This window comes from Gymnogyps californianus, chromosome 4 (genome assembly GCF_018139145.2).
Source record: "Gymnogyps californianus isolate 813 chromosome 4, ASM1813914v2, whole genome shotgun sequence".
Taxonomy (NCBI): domain Eukaryota; kingdom Metazoa; phylum Chordata; class Aves; order Accipitriformes; family Cathartidae; genus Gymnogyps; species Gymnogyps californianus.
This window is the reverse complement of record NC_059474.1, coordinates 2,315,440-2,328,607: the sequence shown is the minus strand read 5'-3', so window position 1 is coordinate 2,328,607 and position 13,168 is coordinate 2,315,440. Positions and strand designations below refer to the sequence as shown.

Below are 13,168 nucleotides of genomic sequence, written 5' to 3'. Positions count from 1 at the left end.
TTTGGGCCTCGGAGATAAAGCAAACGTTGCACCTTAGAAAGACTTCAGGTTTCTTTGAGAAAAAGGGAGCTTAAAGAAGAAAAAAAAGGCTTACCAAAGCCATCGAGTAAGTGTCATGGTATTCATGCCATGGGGAGCTAACAGGAGTCCCAAGACAAATGCGGGCACTCAAAACTTTTGCTAGTCCATCATTCACTTGTGCCTGTTCAGGTGTGGCAAAAGTGAAAATCCATCTAGTCCAGACATGACCTTGTCCAGGAGAGAAATACCGTTTCCAGGTGGTACGGGTAGTCTGCTCTTGCGCTTAGTGCAGTGGCAGGGAGCTTTGGGAGAGAAAGGGAAAGCCGAAGGTATGAAATCTTCAATTATCAATAATGCATGTTAACTTCTTTACCAAAATAGCAATTAAAGATTTAATGTATACGCTTTACTAGTTGATGGGGGCACATAGTTTTTTACTGCAAAAGTCAGTAATAATCTGGTACCTCTCAAAAAGGAAAATAAAATAGCCATTAAAAGTGCTTGTCTAAACTGTTTGTGTTTGCAGAAAAATGACCAGGCTTTTACAGTGAAATAATGTCAAATTTTAACATGTAGCAAAGATGTGGGGGAAGTGATTTGGAATACATACCTCTTAAAATGCAAAAAGGCCAAACAAATCTCTCTGTGATCCTGCTTAAATTTATAAAGAAGTAGGCACCGTAGGAGTCTTTAAAAACTGTGCAGACATTTTAATGCTGAAGTCACACAAGCGCTAATTTTTTAATATCATATACTATACGATAGTAAAACATATTTCTGTACATATCTAAGCTTGAAAAATATAGTCACATTACCCAGCGGCTGCTCCTTGAGTGTTTGGTGCCCGATCACACACAGTTTTCACGATATATAGGCTATGGATAGTGGTATGTAGTTGGGAACAGGCTCTCCTCTTTCTGCATCTCAGGGAATGGTTCCTGCTGTCTATCCTTTTTTTAATGATAAATATTTCCACGTCTTTGCATTACTCTCTGCTAAAGAGTTTGCCATTGTAAAGTAGGACTCTCGGTTGCTGAAGTAGTGCTTGAAGGGCAAAATCTGCGGTCCATCGCAGCTTGTATAAAGCTAACGGCACGGCGTTTATGAAGAGAGGGAACAACAGGGAACTGGTGGGATGAGATGCCATCCATCATTATAAGCCGTGGTTTTTTGGTCAGCCGTGCAACAGTGGCTTCACGTCCAAGTAGAAGAAGTCATCATCGGGGTCGTGGGCGTTTGTATGAGCACGGTGGGAGAGCACAGTGGTAAACCACAACGTTGTTTGGAAATAGGAAGTTTGGGGATCTGCAAAAAGGACCGATTTTTGGAAGCAGAGCTGAGTTTGTTTTCGAAGGCAGGGAGTACTGAGCGGTCACGGTCTTTCTCCCACCGGAGTCTTTCCTGCGTGGCTGTGGGTCTCCATTGGGAGCCCCAGAACGGCGAGAACCGGGCTGTGCCCAGAGGCAGGGAGAGGGGCACGCTGGTTCCCCCTTCTGCAGAAAGCTCCGTTCAAACACACAGAGCACAGCGGTTGGCGTAAATAGTGCACTTCAGGAAATAAGTCATCTATTCTGGTTAATCTTCCTTTAAGCGCTCTCTTTAAATGTACGCTACAGCACGGGGAAGGAAGTTTGGAGACATTTTCTCTTACCCATCGGCGCAGTACTTGAGAAGAGAGGCTTTCACTGGGGTTCAGATATACAAAAGGAAAAATGTTAGTCTTAGGAAGCTTGTGTGCCTTGAAGTTGCTTATTAAGTATTCAGTGTGATAAGATCATAACTGTCAATAAAGTCGGCTTTTATTATTCTTTTTACTATTACAACTGCTTTTTTTGTTAAATCTGCTTCTTGCATTTTCCCTAGAAGTTGATAACTATTCATCCTTTTCTCCTCTTTAGATTTAAGAAAAGCAATATAGATTTGGGGAAATCAAGAAATGCCTATAGTTCTGCAACAGCCAGTTAAAAAGAATCCAACTACTATACACTTTATCTTATTTTTGTAATTTGGAAAAGGAAAAATAATCAATTCTCTCTGCTTCTTTCAAGGCTTTTCTTTTTTGGGTTATCCTCTCACTTTAAGTATCACCAAAGATAGTCAATACTAGCTTTTCCAATTTGATTAAATCTTTCAGCCTTACTCTTGTGATTTCGTGGTGAAAATTGGTGGATGTCGTGTAAGGAGGTCAAATAGGTAACTTTAGAACAACAGTTTTCTCTGAAAATAGATGTACGTCATTCCTCAGCAGGTGTCATGAGCACTGAACTGTGCAAAACACTTTGCACTGCTGTATTATCTTTCGTCAAAGTACCTCTAAGTATTATATGAACTTTTAGTCTAGTTTTTTTGATTTGCTAGAGTTTTTCAGCTGCCGTTATGTTATGAATAAGGACAATAAGTATTTTTATTTTTTTTCCTTTACAGTTGTTTCCTGTCTTTGCTCCTGGTGGCAGCTGTGGTTTGGAAGATTAAACAAAGTTGCTGGGCATCGCGACGAAGAGAGGTTGAAATGACAAAATTTGAATGCTATCTCTTAAATGACTTTTATAGTATTGTATTTATTCACATATGCATAGCATTAACCTTCGGTTAAGGATAAGCTCCACTAATCTTTAAATGCTTCGTTTAGGGATTTATAATAGTGTACTTTTGATTACAGTTTCAGTGACAAATGATGCTATTTTAGTATCTCGATGCTGCAGTTTTGTAAAGCACAAAAAAAAAAAGGGGTGGATGTCCTGCATTCCCAGAACTCGGGTTCTAGACAGCATAAATACAAAACCACCGCATATTAGGAGTTCTTTCCATCTGTTTCAAAATAGGAAGTTTCTGCGCTGAACCTCTGAACCACGTTAGCTCCCGCTTTAATCTGTTAAAAAAGAAAAAAAAGGCTAATCTCCATTTTCAGATTAAAAGCTTATCTAAATGTTTTGGGGTGGTTGGGTTTTTTTTTTCCCTGGAACATAGTAGTGTAAGAGAAAGGTGGGAGAAGCCACCCATGGTTTGGAAAGCTGTAGTGTACTACTTAAAAAGACAACTTCTGGTGCCAGAGCTTTCTCCTCTTCACCTAGCCATGGACCATACCAGCTTCCCAACTTTTTCTTGTTTGCAGCATGTAAAAAAAATGTGTGCTTTACACCCCCCAAAGCATGGTTCCTCCTTCTTTATCCCTGATGCATTTGGTGATTCCCCCCCCCCCCCCCCTTTTTTCCTGCTTCTCAATTGAAGCTAATTTCATGTTACACCCGAAGCACGCAGGGTGACCGAGGTAGGATGGCCAGTGTGTTATCCCTCAATAACATAAAGAATGTGTCCTTATTTCTCATTTTTAAGCACAAACGCAGAAATGTGTAGTAGAAATGTGTAGTAGAAATGTGTAGTAGAAATGTGTAGTAGAAATGTGTAGAGAAGCAAGTCCTGTGTGCTGCGAGGCAGACGACCGCACGTTCCTGGGGTTTTCTTGCTGTGGTGAGCACTAAAAGCATGGAAGGCAGAGCCCTGTATAATGTACAAATATAGCAGAGGTTAGGCTGGGCTGCGCCTGGGATTATTTTGAGGAGCTTTGTCTTGTGCAGTCTGTTTACTGAGATGCAAAATGAGAGAAGCCGGACTTTATTCAAGTGAGTCCATGTGCACTTTCTATATGTAAGCATCTATAAATCGTCACCCGAGACCAAGTATCTTTTCCTAAGGAGTGAGGTGTGTTTCTCCCCTGCTTTTGGATTTTAGGGTGAAATCTGCCCATTCCCATAGATTTTCCTCCCGGCGGTCCTGCTGGGATGAAGCTCTTGGCAGCTGCAGGCACCCAGCCGTGTAACTGTTCTATTCAAGGGTGTTTTATTCATACGTAGGAGTTGATCAAGAGTATTCTGGAGATTAATTTTTACAGTGCTGAAATTCTGTGCAAGTGCCCGTTTCTTGCATATCTTCAAAAATCTGTATCTGGTTGTACTTTCCAGTCAGTAGTGGGAATAGTATAAATTTATTGAATCTGAGGATCTCCTTTCTTATAATAAAGCAGAATGATGTCTGATAACTCTTTTCCTCTTCTTCCTTTTTCTGCTTCAGATGTTTTTGCTCTTACTAGTGAACTCAAATGGATAATATAATCAGTGGTTTTCAAACAGATAACCCTTAATCTTTGAAATAATTTAAGTCTTTGAGGTTTTCCGTATTCTCTGAAGGTAGATAAATTTTGACTAGGGCGGCTGTTTTTTTCCTTCTCACTTTCTTGGCAAGAAAGTAAGCTGGAGTCAGCATGACATTCCCCATTGGCTCCTGGGGTTAAATGTTATCTAGGAATGTATAAGGAATATAGACTGAGAAGTAAATACTGTGCTTTGGAGCTCAGTTAAAATAGTTTAGCAGTGGCCTAAATGAAAAAAGTCTCTATAAATTAAGTTACTTTCAGTCTGATGCATGTTTTAGGGAAAAAAGCTGGAGTACTAGCAACGTATTGGCATGTTTTAGTCTAAATTCAGTTTACATGTGTGGCTATGTGACGGGCAGTTCATCAGTGTGTTTTTTTCCTGGCTGATTCCTGTCTTTTGCTGTTATTTGTCTTACTCCTTCTTTACATCTAGTGACTCTGTTTTGCAGTTCAGAGATCTCTGCTATTCCATTCCTTTTTTGTTAGAAGTGCTTGTAAAACTTGAGGACACTGTTTTAAATATTTGCCATGCCATTATTAGATATGTTAATAAAGACTGTCTCCAGAAACAGAAGCCTGCCCAAAAGTTCTTTGACTTTTTGGTATTATCTAAGGTGATTTTATAGCTTGCAGGATTTTTTTTTATATGGACTCTCAATAAATCCTGTCAAGGCTCCCTTTAAACTTTAGTAGTTAAAATAATGATTAATACAATACTGCAAGTTTTAAGTATACACAAGTTTATTCATCTGTTGTTCTGAGGATGGTTTTGAAGCATGTGACTTTTAGATTTGCTGTTCTTCCTTCCTTCAGAAGTGGCTGCTCTCTTCGGTTTTCTCCATTACCCTTACAGGAGTCTTGGGTCACAGAGTTTGCAGGCTGGACTGGAAAACAACAAATTTTGTTTTATTGCTTTTTTTTTTTCTCCCTCTGTAAATGGTGATGCAGTTGATGGAGACCACCTCCTGACCTCCTCCCACCGTATTACAATTTAGAGGCAGGGTGAAAGGAAAGGTGATAAAGCAGCAGTGGCAGGACACCCGATTAAGACAGCATATTGTAAGCTTTAGGTTAATATATGCTGCAGCCCTGGAGGAAGATATTTCTCTGGTTTGGGCTGTATTTTTAGAAGTAGTCAAGTTACAGTCGCCTGTCTCCCATGGGTTGTGCTGTAGTAATTCTGCGCTTGTTCTCTAATCTTAACCCAGAAGTAAGGAAAATATAATGCAATCTGCAGGTAATTCCCAGCTATCAGTCACTTCTGCTTCCAGTATAAGCATTGCAAGTGCCTAACTTCTTATCGCAGTGCAGAGTGAAAAGTAGATAGCTGAAGCTTAATCTGAGATATGTATAGGACAGAAAAGGGAGTGCGTTGAAAGGTCTAGTAGTCAAAATTATTCAGACAGTATTGCTTCGAAACTGTGCTGGGAGAAGTTGTACGGCTGTGCTTGGTGTATCAGGTTAATGGAACAGAACAGCATCATTTGGTTGAAACTCAATTTGCATTACTCCTTACTAAGAAAGCAGTGTACTACAAATCCAGAATCTACATCAGGATCTTGTAAAATATATAAGATTCTTTTGACTTTTTTTTTTTTCCCCTGTTTCTGCAGCTAATCCTCTTTGAGCAGCTGCTTGCACGTGTCAGTGCTGATGTTCCTCAGCCTTCTGGCTAAAGGGTCTTTTGGGTGTGCAAACATGGTGTAGCAAATGTATAGTTGTAGGAAGATGAGTTTGGAGCACTGAGTAAAAGTTCAGGACTTGCAGAGTATAAAACTTGACCTGAAGTAAAAATGGCAACAATTTGTGTCATATCAGGCATGGAGGAGATGGGATTGTAAATTGTGTGTTTATTCCCTCTCCAGTGAGCACCAAGTTTAAGTATCTTCAGACATCTTAAAGAGCGAAAATGGAAATAAAAAGGCAGCTTTTATAGGAGGCTTAGGATGAGGTGAATGACATTAGGAAATAGGGATAGGAAACCTTTCTATCTTGTCTCTAGAAAATGACACATTAAATGTATCAAGGTGGTAATAGAGAATAATGCACAAAATACGAGAGTGGCATTAGAAATTTAATACGCTCATCTGCTGTCGTGAATTTTCTGTCCTATTGTTTTATTTTAGCATCTAAATCCTGTTCTCTTCACCCTCAGTCCGCTTCATCTCCTCCACTTCGGGCAAGAAATAGCTTCTCTTAACGTTTCCAGCAAATGGAGCGTGGATAGTGATTTGGCTGACCCAGTGTAACTGTCTGCGTGAGGGTCGGCTGGATCGCTCTCTGTGCCCCATCGGGATGCGTTGGGAGCATCAACACCAAGCACGTACCGAGATAGCTAAATTTGGGCGTCTAGTGCTCAGTTGCACCCTTAACATACATAAAACTGTCTACATTTTGCCTTCTTTCTTGCCAAGACTGTCCAGGACTGAACGTTTTTACTCTGTGCGCTGCTCGACTTATTCAGGATGGGTTCTGTGTATTGATTTACTGAAGGAATTATCCTTCTCCTTCCTGACCTCATTGCTGAAACCTTTTTCCCTCCCAAGCGTATTCAAAATGTAGCAGCGCTTCTTTTTTCACCGGCATCCTCCGCTGTAACATCCGTGAACACTGAATACCATTTAGGCAGGCAGTTTTCTGTGTTCATTTTTACAGCAAAGACTTTCCAAGGGATGTGTGCTGTGTATTATTTATTGCCCTGCCTTCGTTTTCTTCCCCTTCCCGCTCTCACCTGTTAGTATTTCATTCATCTCTCATATCTTCTCTCCTAGACTGTGATTTAGGACATCCTTTGTCAAAGAAAAGGATTCCAGGATTGGCATATTTTCAAACTATAACTGTAAATCAGGATCTTCATCGCTGTCTAGAGTCTCCAGTGGTGTTTTGGAAGGATCTGGTATCAGCCTTATGCAGGAACATTAAAAGGCCAGGCTACAAATGTCCCTAGGTTGGGGCAGTCCCAGGTGCTTTGGAGGGCTTGTAAGAAATGAGATGGGCTGGTGCCGAAATTTGCTGCTATATTCTCCAAGCTCCCAGCAGTCGTTTGGCATGTAGACCTTCTTGTTCGATAGCACCGACAGCACTATTCAGTGTCTGTCAGCTGAGAAGAAAATATTAACTTGTTGTTGGTGTAGTTTGCAGGGGAAACACGAATTGGAGGAATGAGAAATCATGGCAAGCCGATTACTTCTAAGCAGGTCTAGATTACGTGGTTAGCATACTCGGTTGTCTCATTACAGTGTGAAACATAAGCTTGTGTGTGTATTTTTTTAAACAGTTAAGGTGGGTTTACTTCCCAGAATACCTATTTTCTGGACAATAGACTGAAATGATGGTGGCTGTGGTGATTTAATAACCGTACATAAATTCCCAGTTCCTGCGTTTATAGGTAGAGTAATAAAATAAGAGCATAGTGTTAGCATTATGTGTAACCAGTTATTGGAGTACTGTGTCCACTCTAGTCTCAGCAATGTCTTGGGTGTTGCAGATGGTACAGAACAACACTGCAAGATTAATTTGTTATCTGGAAGATAAGCGAGAGACTAAAGCATCACAAATTACTCATTTTATCCAAGGAAGAACATATTGAGATTTGATGATGTGAGTCAGTGTCTGTGAAAAGGAATCGTAGAAGATTCATGATGGGTTGAGGGTCTTCTAAACGATTAGCCAAAGGCATAACACCCACTGTCTGCAACTGGGGGTAAAAAAGTCAAAAGCTGTTTTGTTTTTCTCCTCTTTTTAATGGCAAGAGCAGCAATGCCAACAATTTTTTTTAGAAACATGGCGCTCAGAATTTGAGTGCTTTTGGAAGGATCTTTTCTAGGTCAATCACATGGTGCAATTCGGTGGCTCGTGCTATGCAGGAGGTCAGATCAAATAATTGTATCTTTCCGCTATCCCTAAATTTAAAATCTGTGAATGGGAACCAACTCATAGTGCCTGTAGGCTTTTTCCAAAATACAAAGGCTGCGTGCTCTCTGCAGTGATCTGTGTGGCTTTGGTCACCAACTGAAGGAAATTGTAGCAGAAATAAGAGATGCCCTGAAGAGGAAAAACATCCCAAAATATTAATGTTGACAAGAGATTCCAGCTTAGGGGGAAATTGATGGTCCGTTTTTGTTTGAACATGCCACTGTCACTTCTGTGCCTAATTGAGCTCATCCCTGGTTGAACTTGCAGATGGCCAGTTACAGCTGACCATTTGTAGCTTTAATATGTCCATGTAGGACACCTTCATATGGGGTTGGCAATCACATACGCAGTGTTGGCATCCAACTGAGCTCTTCTCACGTAGTCCTTAGCGGTGTGGCTTCTAGAGAATTCAGCTGGTTTTAGTATATCCCAAAAAAGAACTGTTGGCCAGTATTTGCGATGATGAAGCTGGGCTATCAAGTCTAGCTCTAGGGGAGTTCAGCCTCGTTTAAAAAAACCCACAACTGCATGTATATTGAAGCTGTTGTCGTTTCAGACTCCTAGGTTTCTCTCTGATGGTAAGAATCAGTGGTACAGGTATCTAATTTAGCTATTTGGAAAAATCAGGGAGAGAAGCAGTGTTGTGTAATTATGTTAGAAGAGCTCTAGTCAATCAAAGGTGTGCTCCGCTATTGTGTAATTATCTGGTATCAGTACATATTTTAGTCTGCACGAACTATATACTTCTGGTCTTTTAAAAAGAAATGATATCTTATTCTTCTTATTAAAGGTCAGGTTTTCTGTGCCCTCCTACTGGGCATGATTATGATGAATAACTTCCTTATCTTAATCAGCCCTGAATTAAATATCTTCTGTCATTTCAGCATGAAGCAACTTCCCAGAAGCTTTGCTTTCTGGTTTGTTATAGTTTTAGAGTGTGGAAATGCCTATTGAGAAGCATTTGAACATTAATTCTCTCCTCCTCTCTCTTTCAACATAGCCTGCAAAGTCAGTTACAAAACTAATTAGCTAACATTAATATGTGCACTGCTCTAGGGGCTTAAAAACTTAATTTTCAGTGATGATGGAAGTGTCAGAGAAAATTGTTTGTTTGTTGACTTACATGGTAGTTAATGTAATTGTAGCTAAATGCTTTAAATCACTTATTTCTGAGGCAATGTGGCTCATCTTCGTGCAATATTTATATCTTGTATGTTTGTTTCTTTGATGCCCCTTTTTATTTTGCAGGTAACTCCCATTCTCTTCTCCCCTTTCCCCCAAGGTCACCAAGTAACTATAACGTAAAGCAAAGGCTCCCACACCAGGATTTATATGTTACTTCAAAGTAATGCACAGCGATGCCAGCTTGCGAGCCGCAGTTTTGGCAGATGTCATCACAGGAGAGCTCTGGGACAAGTTCTCCAGACAAGGTTTTCTAAGTTAGTCATGCCTGGCAATAGGTAGTTGATAGTTTATGTGCATACGCAAATACCTATTTGTGCACAAATGGGACGAGCCACCTTGTGAGTTCAAATGAAGCTCTTGCAGCAATTCAGGCTGTGCAGGAATAAGCTCAAAATGCCTGTCTACCAGTGCAACCGCTCTACCCAGTATGTTTTGGAAGCACAGGAGGTCCTCTGACCTCAACAAAATCGCTGTGACTTTGGTTAGCAAGCGGCCAAGTCAGAGCTAATAAGCCTTGCTGGGAGAATTTCGTTACCCTTTGCTCAGTGTATGCAGCGAGACCTTTAGATATTTGATTGGGTTGTGTGTTCTATACATTGTGCGGAGCCTCGGAGGGAGCATGTAAGAGGACTGACAGCCTTGAATAACTTTGCAAAACTGATGCTATTTCAAAGACAGGTCAGGAAGGAGGAGACAACTTTGTTCTGTTTTCTTATCACCCTCTGTTTAGCTTCAGTTGGGGGGGATCAACAGCAACCAGAGTTGCTGAATCCATGTTGGAGAATAATATCTTCATACTCTGTGTGGTAGAGCTCCATGCTTCAGCTTGATACAGGAAAATCCCAAATATTCTGTTCTGCCCCAAAATCTTCCACCCCCCCAAAGGTCTTAAACAACAAGAGTACAAATTGGTTTGTTTCTGTATCTTCCTTATCTTTCTTCTCTTTCCATGACACTGGAGCTGTTACTTTCTTTAGACTCGCTGCTGTTCCTGAGGTCTCTGGGTTTTGGTCCATTGGACCAGTTTATCTTCGCAATACAGACAGGGTAGTGGTTCAAAGCACACAGCTGATTTCAGAGTCTCCTGCGTTTTAAAGTTGCCTGTGGACAGCATGGAGAACACAACCGGTGATTTTGCTTGTTCATAACAGAGTGGAGCTTGATATTTTCCATGGTGGTTCAGAAATACAGCAGTAGAGGCCCAGTTCAGCAGTAGGTTGATTGTAGCCTTAGCTTTGGAGCACCATCTCAAATTCATTGCAGCCTCGAAGGCTGTAATATGAATCCTCAAAGGATGACCTTTAATTGTACTCATCAAAGTAAAGGAACATGTAGCTTGCTCTGTTGAAATATCTTCAACAAAAGTTCTTCTAAAACCAAAATGTTATCTCCTGAGGATGCCCAGAGTAGCTATACTTGTAAAAACAACAAGCTATGGGTCCAGAAAGATCTGAATTTCAGAAATTCCTTGAAGAATTAGATCTACACATTTCCTGGAGAAAAAAAACCTGTTGATAAGACTATTGCTCTTTTCTGGCTCCCCCTGTTAATGTTCACGTCCTTCGACCGTAGACTGGTGTAATGGTACCAGACATTCCTGCTGATACCCTGCCTGAATACGTCCTGTCTGCTGGAAATGACTTTGCTCCCTTTCTTGTGGGGTCCTGCTTGCTTTGCTTTTACTCTAAATGAAAGCTCATCCGTGCCTGTTGTTCATTTAGCACACCCATGGTTTTTTCCTCCTTGTGTTTCTACTTTTTTCCTTCTCGTCTCTGTTGAAAATTGAGATGAAATACTCACGTAAAAACTTGAGTTCATTACAAATTCTAGATAGCTGTTCGGCTTAGCTTTTTTTAAAGCCATTCTTTACAAGGAGCAAATAAAATCCAAAATGTGTGGCTTTCTTCTGGAAAAATCAGCATCCTTTCATGGCTGAAAATATCAGAGCCCCATCCTGAAAGGTACCGTAGCCCTGTGCTCGTAAAAGAGACTCTGCAGGGGGCAATTGCTGAGATGGATGGTAGCAGGCTGGTTATACAGAGACCGGTGACTGCTTTATTATCATGAATAAAATGTTCGGGCTTTTCTTGTCAGAAAACACAGCATAGGTTATATTAGTCAATTAACCTGGTAACCTGAATAGCTGTTTTTCTTTTGCGTGAGAGCCTGTGCTACTGCATGAAAAGGTTTTCCTCAGTTCCTCTGGCGGTTTTTCTCCCATCAGTAACACACTATTCGTTTTGGATTATCCATTACTCAACGTGTATGAGTTTAAAGAGTCACTGGTGTGAAACACTGCAATTCTGCACCATTCGCTCCTGGATCTGCACCTCTAGTCCTGGGCGCTATGAGATGAGCAACCTCGGCGGTCTCCCGTCCTCCCTGCTCTTTTTCTCTTCCACTGTAGACCGTTGAGTTTTTGTTTATTGTCAGGTTCTCTTAGTGTCTGGTTGCACCAAAACCTTCAGGCACTGTTTTGATACTTCCCGTTCTGCGATTGCTTTAACTTGTGATTTTTTTGGACGGAGTTTTTCTACTGATAGTGCGGGGGGGGGAAAAAAAAAAAAGAAATCAATGCAAATGAAAGTTGTGTAGGTTCTCACAGTTTGCAGTTACTTAAATATTAAAAGCCAGTGGTGTGTTCCAATACACGCTTTTTGATGTGTTTTTATTGTAAGCCTGTCAAACGTTTTGCCTTTAAAATCCTCTTCAGACCTAAGCGATTTAAAATATTCCCAGGTTGTCCTATTAGTTGTTTGATCTAGAAACCAAAGGTTTGCTTGAAAGAGTATTGAGGTTCATTATTTTAAATCTCAGAAAGCCAATCATTAGGAATGAGGGTAAGCCAGGTTCTGGGGTATCTTGATGTTAACTGCTGCTGATTTCTAATGACATGCTCAAAGTCTTGGCTAGGGAAACGCCACAGTTTCTCCCTTACAACATAATAAAATCTTCTAACCAAAATTTTGACACACCAAACAAATATATTGAAGGATATATACGTGCACAGGTTAAACATGCACAGTGCATGCCTTGGGGGAGAGAGTGACATTGTGGTTACAGAACAATTATTTCTCAAATTTATTCTTAATTTTGGGGAGGATTTTTGTAACGTGACTTGTGCTACGCCAGAAACTGGTGTTAGGAAAAGGAGGTTCCATTTGACATTTTCTGCTTTGGTTGCAGCTTGGACCTTTGGTTTTACCTGGTTTGGCCACTGTTATGCTGAGAGTCAGCTGGCTTTGGGACAACCCCGAAAGCGATGGCTTTCCTTGGCCAGTTTAGAAAACGAAGACAATAACGTTGCTGTCAGCGTTGCTTTTCCCACTGCTCGTGTTGTAGCACATCTCTGCCTTTGCAGTGCTGCTCGGGGTTTTATTTCTTGAAGCTACTATTGACTTCAGTAGGAGTCATGTTGCCAAATTGCACATTTTCTTTAGTAAACTAAACTTCCTTCAAAGAGCTAATAGCTTTTAGTTCATAAGTCTCTTGGACATCTTCATCAGGACAGCTTGTTCTTTGATTTTATAGCCATTAAACAAAGCGCTTTATGATAGCTGAAGGGGACAATTGCAGGAACAACAACCCAGCAATCTGTTTCACACTTGCTTTAGTCTGCAATCTGCTGGTGTGCTTTAAATATTCGAAAACTCCTCGAATTCTTTTACCCACGTGTGAGTTACACACAAGTTTGCTTGCAAACGCTTAGTACAGCTCTGTTTGTGTGAATTCCTTGGGTTTTTTTGCTTTGTGACTATCTACAATCTGCTCTGAAATGCCTTTTTTTTTCTCCCCCCCTTTTTTTTTCCCCTTCAGAAAGTAAGCAAAGCTTTGCCACTTGCTTTTTATGGCAGTGAAATTTTATATTTTTTTTATTAGACTGAGAGCCATAGAGGT

General features: G+C 40.7%; 1 protein-coding gene across 1 annotated transcript in view; it reads left to right on the top strand.

Moving 5' to 3' along the window:
• Nucleotides 1–13,168, top strand: part of ATRN (attractin) — a 152,202-nt gene that overhangs the window by 120,452 nt on the left and 18,582 nt on the right. Inside the window, exon 26 of the mRNA XM_050895261.1 lies at nt 2,446–2,524. Coding sequence (XP_050751218.1) covers nt 2,446–2,524 — 79 coding nt within the window. The remainder of the gene's footprint in view (nt 1–2,445; nt 2,525–13,168) is intronic.